Below are 12169 nucleotides of genomic sequence, written 5' to 3'. Positions count from 1 at the left end.
GGATTGTACTGCCCTCCTCCTGTCTAGAGCAGTCAACCTTTTAGGCTGGGGACCCCAGGAAATGCTTTGGCCGCCCCCCTCCCCACCACCAATACAAACTGCAAAAATAAACGTAATAATAGAGAAAATATATCATAAATGAATACTGAAACCAGACATAATCATTAAAGAAAGTTTATGCATGCACCACGTACTATGTAAACTCTGGTCTAGAGATCCATGTATTGGACGCGTTGCAGTAGATCTCTAGCATACAGCCCACCCCAAGCCCCCCCAGGCCAGGCATAATCATTACGCACGCACGCACGCACACACACCCCACTGAGTGAGCGTGGCTCGATTAGGGGCAGGGCTCAAGGCGGGTCATCATCTCCATTAGTAGTGAGTTAGAGGGGCCAGCCCATGGCTACTGTGCCATTTCCCCACATCCTGTCTGTCTGTCTGTCTGTCTGCCTGCCTGTCTGCCTGCCTGCCTGTCCGCCCGTCTGTCTGTCTGTCTGTCTGTCTGTCTGTATGTCTGTCTGTCTGTCTGTCTGTCTGTCTGTCTGTCTGTCTGTCTGTCTGCCTGCCTGTCTGTCTGTCGACGTCGGCTCATTCAGAATGCTGCTTGCTTTTTGTGCTCAAGTCCTGAATGATAACCAAAAAAGTGGAGCACGCCACAGTAAAAAGATATTTTTCATCTTTTTACACTGCTTCCCTCTTACTGTATGTCGAAGATTCGATTTCAAAATACTACCACGTCGGTTGAGTGGTTGAATTTAAGGCCAAAACGCGTTTCCGATCTTTGTCCGATATCATGAACCATCCAGTCCTCTCGGGGCGACTGGGAAAAGTCTGCTTTCTGTCAGAACTAAACTTGGAGATAAGAAGCAACGTTCAGTTTTTATGCACCACATATCTGGAGCAAACTGAGAACTTTCAGTTCTTCCAAAACACTGCTTCAAAAAAAGAAAAGGAAAATAATCGTTTGCCGCTGCCTTATATGTATTCTTCTTCACAGTATTTTTACTCTTTATTTTCATTTCTTTAGTTTCATTTCTAATGATTTAGCTTTACTGTATTCAAATGCCTTTTTATATGTATTGTCTTTCATATTGCTCTGTGTCCTGAGATACAGTATAGGTGTACTTATTTTCCCTTCCTTTTTTACTAAATTCAAATATCCTTTAATGATGCATTTCAATGCTTAAAGGCGTAGTGAAATGAAAAATAAGTTTTTCACACTTTTAGACCATATCCGTGGTCATCATATGGGCATACCTAACAATGGATGCCAAAGAAATCTAATTTTTGTGTATTTTTATATCAAAAGTCCATACAAATCGAATTTGTATTACTTCCTGAAAACGAAAACGTACTGCGTGATGACGTGTCGAGGCCCACATCGAGGCCCACATCGATGTCCTGAGATACAGTATAGGTGTACTTATTTTCCCTTCCTTTTTTACTAAATTCAAATATCCTTTAATGATGCATTTCAATGCTTAAAGGCGTAGTGAAATGAAAAATAAGTTTTTCACACTTTTAGACCATATCCGTGGTCATCATATGGGCATACCTAACAATGGATGCCAAAGAAATCTAATTTTTGTGTATTTTTATATCAAAAGTCCATACAAATCGAATTTGTATTACTTCCTGAAAACGAAAACGTACTGCGTGATGACGTGTCGAGGCCCACATCGATAAAAGCCAATAAAAATGAAGCTCACCCATTTAATTCCCCATATGTGGGCATCCGTCCAGCACAGCTGCTACTGATTACAGAAATCCTCCGTTTTTATTCCAATTCAAGATAACATCCAGACAGTGTATTACTCTGTTTCAACTTAATCATCACGCTAAAATATGTATCTGAAAACATTATAGGGCAGAAATAAGCTACATAACAGTAAACTGGTACAGCTGGCCGACCATCTGACTTGTAATCAAACACACTCCATGCGTACTGCGCGTAGCATAGCTACCGTCCCTAGCTACCGTTCCATCGCCTGAAGGGATGCGACTCTCTGATTGGTTCAGAAACATCAAAACGGTGTTTCAACTTGAAACCGTCTGAAACTTCAAAATAAAATGTCCACCATTTCCCTTTCACTACCCCTTTAACATTTTGCCTTGTTGTTGAACTGTGCTATTATACAAATGAACACTGTGTGACTAATTCATGTTAAGCCCCGGATCCAAAATGGCCGATCTGCAGTACAAGCTCACAACGTGTCATGTAGCGACACGCTGCGACCTTGTACATCGCCTATTACAACCAGTTCGGGTCACGTCGTTGGACATAAAAAAGTCTCTTTTTGGTCTCGAGCTCCAAAGTTTGGGCAACCATTGCCTTAGATCGTAGATTTGCCTTTTTTTTGCGCACAAAGTGTTCTTGTGCAACGCACAGCACGGCGCCGCTGCTTTTAGCAAACGCCGCCACGAATGCGCCGAAAACGCCTACGTCTAATTGCCCCCCCCCCCCCCCCCCCCCACGCAATTCCGTTGCACGTGTTCACCAAAAAAAACAAAAAGCCAAAAAAATTGCGGCATGTCATTTTAGCGGCGACAGAGCACATATTGTAAGTCGTACTGACTCGTGCACCCAAACAAATATTGTCCCTGGCAGTCATTAGCCTACATTGCCTCGTTTGGGTGGTGGGGGGGGGGGGGGGGGATCAGAGTCAGGGTGTGGGACAAACATCAGAGGGAGGGAGGTAAACGTACGTGAATTTTGGAAATGCAACGTTTTGCGAGTTAAAGAGAGAGAAAAAAAAACACGAGCGCGGCGGACGATACAATGGCCAGACTTGTGTACAGTGCATACCAGGGATGCCTGGAGGAGAGGTACCCTATCAGTCACTCCAGCTGTTTTGATGTGGGCCAACAGAGGCCTCCCTGTCCCGTCCCGTCCGCCCCGCCGCAGCGCTGCCTGTGTGCTGTATATACGGGACCTTGGATGGTATGTGAGATAGCAGCCCGACTGTGCATGGGAAAGACCAGCCCCCTCTCGTTGCAGGGACCCCCTGCCCCACACACACACACACACACACACACACACACACACACACACACACACACACACACACACACACACACACACACACACACACACACACACAACCCTCCTTGCACTGTCCTATGATGCCTATATTTTTCAAACTTTTCGTGGCCAAGTTCATATGACCCCCCATTTGATCAAGATTAGGCTACATTTATTCCCATGATGAGCAAGCAGGCAGGCTCTATGGTAAAATGATCAGGAATTGCGCAGGAGACCAGGTCCAAATACTGGTAGAAGTCAAGAAAATATATACTGTATATGTTTTTCTTTAAAAAAAATATATAATTTGAGTATCATTTTCCCACGCTTCCTCCTAATATGTGTGATCCAGCCGGGTGATGGAAGAGATGATTCAGGTTAAGTGCTCTACTTAAACGCCACAAAACCAGATATTCCCCGGGGAGTCCGATGTACTGACTAATGCTTCCGCTGCGCCCACACACGCATGCATGCACACACACACACACACACGCTTTTTCCAGCAAACACCTCCTACAACAGCTAGGTTGGCGCTATGCTGTGTGGAAGATTTTACTCGGATAAAACAAAAAAAACATTTGCACATTGGACAGAAATGTACGGTCATCTTTTTATTTTCTAGTGTTTGATTTGATTGAGACGGCTAGTAGGATTAATGCCAAAAGGTCTTCTTTGAGTGTGATGAAGTATACTATAGGTCTGCAGCGATCCATTATTTTCTCACCGATTATTCTGTCAATTACTTCTTGGATTCATCTGAATCCTCTGAATGAACGAGAAGTGCAGATTTTCGTATTGAACTTCTTCTCTTTTTTCTCCAATCAATTAACCACGCGTTATGGTTAAGTTTATTTTATTTTATTTTACTTTTCACCTACAGTATAACAAGATTAACGACATGCCCAAAAAGATAATAATTATAATATTATCTCGTTGCTGTCGGCCATGCAGAAACCTTATTTTGTAACTTTTTGTGGGGGGGGGGGGTTTCCGCAAATTAATTCCCTACTTGATCATACTACAGCGAAAGGTCGAAACACTTGTCGAGCTTGGCGATATGCTACTTTTGCTATTATTTTTTTTTAATCCTACCCAAGAGAGACGATATAATCAATTAAATTCATATTACTTTGATTAACTGTTGCACCCCTACCAACAATATGTATTTTAGGGATACACGATCTCTATTGTAAACATGACATGTTGCATGGTCAGGGAGTGTGTACTTGCATTGACCACACTGGCACACTCCGTCTGTCTGTGGTTTTGTCCATCCATCCATCAATTGTAGTCGGGTCTCGGGGCCACCAGAGAACTGTAGTCGGGTCTCGGGGCCACCAGAGAACTGTAGTCGGGTCTCGGGGCCACCAGAGAACTGTAGTCGGGTCGCGGGGCCACCAGAGAACTGTAGTCGGGTCTCGGGGCCACCAGAGAACTGTAGTCGGGTCGCGGGGCCACCAGGGAACTCCAGACTTCCCTCTCCAAAGCAACATTAGTAACTTCATTCTGGAGGATCCCGAGGCAATCCAAAGCCATTTTGGAGATATAATCCCTCCATCTCATCCTCTCATCTCATCTCGTCTGCCTGGGGGTCTCCTCCCAGTGGGACGTGCATCGAGGACCTCCCCAGGGAGACGAGAGGCATCCTTACCAGATGCCCAAACCACCTAAAGCTGGCTCCTTTCCGAGCGAAGAAGAAGCGACTCTACTCCGAGTCTCTCTCGCGTGACTGAACTTCTCACCCTATCTCTAAAGGGACATGCTATAGCCACCCGTCTGAGAAAACTAATTTTGGTCGCTTGTATCCACGACCTTATTCTTTCGGTCATGACCCCACACTTCATGACCATAGGTGAGAGTAGGAACAAAAATTGCTCGGTAGACAGAGAGCTTTGCCTTCTGGCTCAGCCCTCTTTTTGTCACAACAGTGCAATACAGCGACTGCAATACCGCGTCTGCCGCTCCGATTCTCCGGTCTGTGGTTTTGTTTCTGGTGGTTTTGCGCCCGGCCAGTGTTGGCTAAAGAAGCTATAATCAGCGCTTCGAGACAGTATAAATAAGGCATATTTTTATACTATTATTCCTGCCATTGTTCCATTAACCCATTTTGACCCGAGATCCGATTCTAAAAATGTCTGTTTGAAAATGACAGTTTTCTGAAAAAGCTATGTTTCTATGTCAGTCGTTCTTCGATTTTTCAAAAATAGCAGACCTACAAGCTCGTAGCGCGCCACTCGGTGGCGCGCTATGAGCTTGTAGATCTGCTATTTTTCAATAGCTAAAGCACAACATAATGCTAACACCAAAAGGGGTTCCCACCCAAAATGGGTTAAGTTCTTCCTCAGCATGTTTCACATGACAAAACCCAATAGCAACATTCTCAGAATAACCCCCGGAGCAGTGCTGCTGTTACACATTTCCATAAAATGTTTAAAGATGAGCACTCATTTTTGTTCTTTTTCTGTTTTGTATGTTTCTATATGGAGTTAACATTACTCTAATAGACCCCCAGGTGTGGACAGTGGTTATCATATTCAAATATGTCTTCCCTGTGTATGTTTGGTTTCTTCCTGAAAGCTGAAAGCCTTTGAGTCAAAAGGCCCAATCGAAAATACACCACTTTAGTGTCATCATAACCCTAACCCCTCTCCTAACCCCTCCCCCATTATCTAGGCATACCATATTCTGAATTACCAAAAAGAGGACACATGTGCGCGTGCATGTGCGCGTGCATGTCGTGCATGTGCCAAATATGCTTTATATTAGTTATGTATTTATTTAAAGCAGTGGCTCAAACGTGTGATCCAGGGACCCTCATGGTTCCTTGAGGGGGTTCCAAATGGACCCATTATAGGTCTGTAACTCTGAGAGTGTAACACATGGACCCAAATGGACCCTTACAGGTCTGTAACTCTGGGAGTGTACAAATGGAACCAAATGGACCCTTACAGGTCTGTAACTCTGAGAGTGTACTAGTACAAATGGAACCAAATGGACCCTTTTATAACTTTTAACTCTGATACTGTACAAATGGAATCAAATGGGACTCTTATGGGTCCATTTGGTTTTACTCTGAGTTATGGGGGTCCTTGAAATTAAAAAGTTTGAGAACCTGTATGCAATGGCTTATCTCTTGTAAAAAGAGAGACCAGCCTATTCTCCAAACCATCATATCGTATGCTTTGCTAGGTTGTACAAAATAATATTGGGTCAATATAATGTGCAGGACTCACCGCGCGCACAGCTGCCTTGTCTGTGTTGTTGACATGACATGGGCTTTCAGGACAGAACTTTTATTTGTGACAGACACATAGTTCCTTTGCAGACAATACAATCTGCTTCTCATTGGTCAGTCACAAAGCTAAGAAAACAGTAGCCTACTTTGTCAATGATGAGATAGTTCTCCGCTGTCTGTCTATCTGCAGACAGCGGAGCAGCCAGCGAGCCTTTCTCTGATCTGCGGTCGGGACCAGTGGTAGTGCTGTCAGCACGCAGCGCATGCAGAGTTATGAATAATACACATTCCGGGGTTCGGGCTGAAAGTCCACCTCTCAGTGTTTTTCCACTACGAACCATTGAACGTGCATTGTAATACACATTGGTCTGAATGGTCTGTGAGCGTAGCGATACACTACAGGCGATACGTGTAAAACCCCGGACATTTGAAGGAATTTATAAAACCCCCCCGGACTGCCCGCCCGGACAGCCCCCCAAAAGAGGACTTGTCCGGGCAAAAGAGGACGTATGGTAAGCCTACATTATCAGACGGCTGTGGTCGAGGCTTAAGTTCAGGTGGGTGGAGCAAAGGTGAAAACCAGGTATACTTAAAGATGGAGTGCCACATTTTTTGTATTTTTCCATGTGTCTATGAGGTGACAGTACTTCATTAGACACCCTGGGGTCGTTTTTATGTGCAATGATGTATTCCCTTTGTATTTAGGGTTTCTTCCTGGAGGCTGAACCCTTGACAGTCAAACGTGCCAATGAAAAAAACAGTAATATAGTGACATCACATTATCAGCCCCTCCCCTAACCCCGCCCCCTTTATCATAGCTATGGGTGCGGCTTCAGTTCAGGTGGATCAACACCCATCACCACCCACCCACCAGGCAAACCAGGCATACTTAATGAACTGGTGGGGGTGCCCACATAAAAACAACATTTTAACAAATACTGTACACTTTTTTGAAAAACGTCTTCCTCCTTATATAACAATAAGAACTGATGATCATGGGGGGGGGGGGGGGGATCACTCCATCTTTAACGTTTTCATGAGGGTATATTAGCTAGGAGCGGATTCTTGGAAGAAGGTATTTCCACTCTACACGCACATAGTATGCAAAGTAAAGGTATACCGCTATATGCCTATATCCTGGTTTACCCCCTGAATATCTCGGTTCTTTCCACTTCTCGTCTGAATGTCCGCTACGTCCTCCTGGATCTACCTGTTCTGTGGTGGAGTTTTTTTACATCCATTTTTAGGCAATTGGGACCAAATGGGTAACCACATGGGCCCTTACAGGTCTGTAACTCTGAGAGTTTACAAATGGGACCAAATGGGTAACCAAACGGACCCTTACAGGTCTGTAACTCAGAGCGTACAAATGGAACCAAATGGGTAACCACATGGGCCCTTACAGGTCTGTAATTCTGAGAGCGTACAAATGGAACCAATGTGTAACCAAATGGACCCTTACAGGTCTGTAACTCATAGCGTATAAATGAAACCAAATGGGTAACCAAATGGACCCTTACAGGTCTGTAACTCAGAGTGTATAAATGAAACCAAATGTGTAACCAAATGGACCCTTACAGGTCTGACAGCGTACACATGGAACCTTTATGGGTCCATTTGTATGAGTTCTCAGAGTTAATGGGAGGGTGGGAGGGGGTCTTTGAAGAAACAAAAAACAAAAAATGTTTGACAACCACTGTTACTCAGCCGGCCGAGTAAACTGGACAAGCTGTGGCAGCTTTAACGTGGTGTTTATTCAGTGTTTGTGTGGTGGTGGATGACTGTATTGTCCTGCCTTTATATTAGCCAACATGTCTTTGGTCGTCCATGGCGTTTCTCATCACTCTTTTTTATTTTCTTCCTCCTTCGGACATGGCCATGGCCATGAGTCAGCTTGACCTAGTAAAGCTATACCAACACTTCACTCCCCCCCCCCCCTCTTTCTCTCTCTCTCTCTCTCTCTCTCTCTCTCTCTCTCTCTCTCTCTCTGTCTGTCTGTCTGTCTGTCTCTGTCTGTCTCTGTCTGTCTCAGACAAATAAGCCAACTTTTCACCCTGGCTCATACAGTAATGACTAAGACACTAGGGGGGTGTGGTGGGGGGGTGGGGGGGGGTAATGGAATGAATACATGGCCGCAGCATCTCGACACCGCTTCGTGTTTACACGTGTGCGTGCGTGCGCGTGCGTGCGTGCGCAACGAGAGTTTCCGACCCCTTTCCATGGGTCGGCGGTTCGAATCCCGGCTCCTCCTGGCTACATGTCGAAGTGTCCTTGGGCAAGACACTGAACCCCAAATTGCTCCCGATGTGCTGGTTGGTACCTTGCATGGCTTCCGCCGCAATCGGTGTATGAATGTGTGTGTGAATGGGTGAATGTAATGCACAATCTATGTAAAGCGCCTTGGATAAAGGCACTATATATAAATGCACCATTTACCCTAAACATGTCAGTGGTTGGAGTCTACCGCGCCTCATCCTGTTTTGGGCGAGTATCTGCGTGAACACAGTGCGAACGTTGTCACAGCGATGCACTCCTACTGGCTGTCGATGTCCGTTACTTTTCAGATTTCAAATTCAAAAATATCAAAAGTAACAGATCGACAGTATGCCTATATCTGCTATTTTTCTACAATGCTTTTGTGTGATGCTGTAGTAATGATCAAGTAGGGCACTGGTCTTCAACCTTTTTCATATCAAGGCCCATTATTTATTCGGCATTTGAGCCACGGAACACCATTCGATGATATTTAGCCTCGCAGCCCCAAAAGTAAAGAATATTTTGCTATGGTAAACGATCAATATAACAATTATTCTACATTCTCTTAAAGGGACACTTCACCCTTTTTGCCAAAAAATATATATCAATGACGTTTATAAGATTTAGAACACTTTCCTGGCATTATTTTTTGTGTAATCTCTGGGTTTAGATATTTTAGATTAACGGGTGGCTCTGACGTCAGAGACACTCTTCCGTATTGCTACCGGACTACATTGTCTCCTCACACTGCAGCTAGACCAGCCCCAAAACACAGCCGTCACGGACACTGCGATTTGTTCCACCTACAACCTTCGTTGACCGCACCCCCACATGCGCATTTGTTATTGTGTTTGTGTCATGTCGCCGTTGTCAGCAGAGCAGCACCAGAGAGACGCGCTATGTTGCCACGAATCCCCCCCCCCCCCCAACTCTAGATTTATTATAATGATATGAAGTGACTTGCCATAAACCATCCATTAACTCCCCATTCATCCAATTTGCATCTGCTTGTATTAAACAACATTAAACTCACCAACATTGCAGCTGTAGGGAAAGCTTGAATATCCACTTTCAAACTGCAAAGCTTTTGTTTCATAAAAATCCACCGAATCTTTTTCCCACTCAGCTCTGCACTTAGTTTTTCTTCTTTTTTAGTTCTATCTCACTACTAGAACGTTCTGACTCTGAGGTAGATAAGATTTTTGGCTGTCAACAGCATCCATTTGTTTTTTCAATGTTGTGGACCGGAGCGTGGTGAAATAGTTGCTAAGATACGATACTGCATAGTGATTGGCTCTGCTGCATGCCTATGAAGAGTACTGACCAATGAGCTGAGCCTAGCGCCCTTCCAGACACCAGGTTCCAGTGTCTTGCTTTCCTGTTCCTATAGCTCAGTCGGCTGCCCCTTCTTATTACTGCATGAGAGCGAGTGACTGAGAATCACCATAACGCGCTGTCATTTTTCCACGAGACAAAAATACGGGATTAAGTGCGTCCCGTATCGGTTCATTACGGGACAGGTCTTTTAGTTGCCAAATACGGTACGATCGTATCTTAGCAACTATTTCACGGTCCACAACATTGAAAAAACAAATGGATGCTGTTGACAGCCAAAAATCTTATCTACCTCAGAGTCAGAACGTTCTAGTAGTGAGATAGAACTAAAAAAGAAGAAAAACTAAGTGCAGAGCTGAGTGGGAAAAAGATTCGGTGGATTTTTATGAAACAAAAGCTTTGCAGTTTGAAAGTGGATATTCAAGCTTTCCCTACATCTGCAATGTTGGTGAGTTTAATGTTGTTTAATACAAGCAGATGCAAATTGGATGAATGGGGAGTTAATGGATGGTTTATGGCAAGTCACTTCATATCATTATAATAAATCTAGAGTTGGGGGGGGGGGATTCGTGGCAACATAGCGCGTCTCTCTGGTGCTGCTCTGCTGACAACGGCGACATGACACAAACACAATAACAAATGCGCATGTGGGGGTGCGGTCAACGAAGGTTGTAGGTGGAACAAATCGCAGTGTCCGTGACGGCTGTGTTTTGGGGCTGGTCTAGCTGCAGTGTGAGGAGACAATGTAGTCCGGTAGCAATACGGAAGAGTGTCTCTGACGTCAGAGCCACCCGTTAATCTAAAATATCTAAACCCAGAGATTACACAAAAAATAATGCCAGGAAAGTGTTCTAAATCTTATAAACGTCATTGATATATATTTTTTGGCAAAAAGGGTGTAGTAGGGCATTCATTTACGGAAGAAAAACAAACAAACAAAGGGAAACTCAAAGTTAAAATATGGAGATGAGGTTTCTGCCCGACAGCCATGACATATAATAGACTACTAAGAAGAGAAGAGAAAAAGAAAGAAAGAAAAACACATTAGGACGTAGTTTTTCCACACAGTAAAATCCACCTCCACTTAAACTTTTTTTCTGGGGAAAAAAAACCTATGTTTCTATATCAGTGGTTCTCAAACGTATTCATATCGAGGACCTCCAAAATGATAATGTATTTGGCCGCTGACCACCAATCTCAAAATATTTAGTTCCAGCAGGAAGCAAAGATTTGAGTTTAAAAATGTTTGCTTTGAAAGATTATATATTCAAAGATTTGCACAGATCTAACAAGCTCATAGCGCAGCACATCTGTATATCTGCTAATATCAGCTTGTATATCTGCTATTTTTCAATAGCTAAAGTTTAAAATAATGGGTTAAAGTGGTTAAAAGCTAAGGTGACACGGATGCATTACAGGTCTTAATGTATGAACACTCAGGGCTTCTGCGGTTAACGCGGGCGGTTCAGTGGGCGACAGTCCACAGGGGCGACCGACCGACCGCTGCGTTTGTTCGTTCGTTCACCGCTTGCCTTATTTTTTGTCCATTAACATTTCCCTGTGCGATTCTTTCTCTTCTTCTTTCTTTGGGCTGCATGGCTCCTAGGTGGCTGCCAGAGCCGGGGTTTATGACATCCTCAACCAGCTGTTTTTCTCCGAGTTCGACAACCCCAGGGACCTGCCGCTGGCTCGCCTGCCCAGGGAGCTGCTGCCGCTGGCGCGCCTGCGCTGCCGCTGGCCGCAGCAGAGCGCAGCCTCGTCGCTTCCCTTCCGCGGAGAGTTCCTCTGAGAGGCGGGACGGGAGAGAGAGAGAGAGAGAGAGAGAGAGAGAGCGAGAGCGAGAGAGAGAGAGCGAGAGAGAGAGAGAGAGAGAGAGAGAGAGAGAGAGAGAGAGAGAGAGAGAGAGAGAGAGAGAGAGAGAGAGAGAGAGAGAGAGAGAGAGAGAGAGAGGTTTATAAATGGTTTAAAAATGAAAGTTTTTTTTAGCAGTCTAGGCTTGGATTAGACGTTGAAACAACGTTTCAACGTCTATATAATATAGATTATAGACGGTCTATATGTACACGTTTGAAAAACTGCTAATCAACGTCTAAGCTAAGCTTAGACCGCTAAAACAACGCTCATTTTTAAACCAGTTATAACCCATTTTTAGATTGTCTAATAGCCGACTATTGCTCAATTTTTTTCAGAGAGAGAAAAGAGGAGAAAAAAGAGACAAAGAAGGAAAGGATCACTGTGAACTTTGCCAAAACCTTTTCTTTTTTTTTACGCAGTAAGATCCTCCATCCCGAGGTTTAACCACTTAACAACCCCCCCCG

The 12169-nt window shown here is 44.4% G+C and overlaps 1 protein-coding gene across 2 annotated transcripts in view; it reads left to right on the top strand.

The window, feature by feature from the left end:
* pald1a (phosphatase domain containing paladin 1a) overlaps positions 1–11648 on the top strand; it is a 137290-nt gene extending 125642 nt beyond the window's left edge. For both annotated transcript variants that reach the window (XM_079493080.1, XM_079493079.1), the window contains one exon: positions 11458–11648. In XM_079493080.1, coding sequence (XP_079349206.1) covers positions 11458–11640 — 183 coding nt within the window. In that variant the 3' untranslated portion in view covers positions 11641–11648. The remainder of the gene's footprint in view (positions 1–11457) is intronic.
* The last annotated feature ends 521 nt before the right edge of the window (positions 11649–12169 follow it).

This window comes from Electrona antarctica (genome assembly GCF_951216825.1).
Source record: "Electrona antarctica genome assembly, chromosome: 22".
Lineage (NCBI taxonomy): Eukaryota > Metazoa > Chordata > Actinopteri > Myctophiformes > Myctophidae > Electrona > Electrona antarctica.
This window is presented reverse-complemented; position numbering and strand designations above follow the sequence as displayed.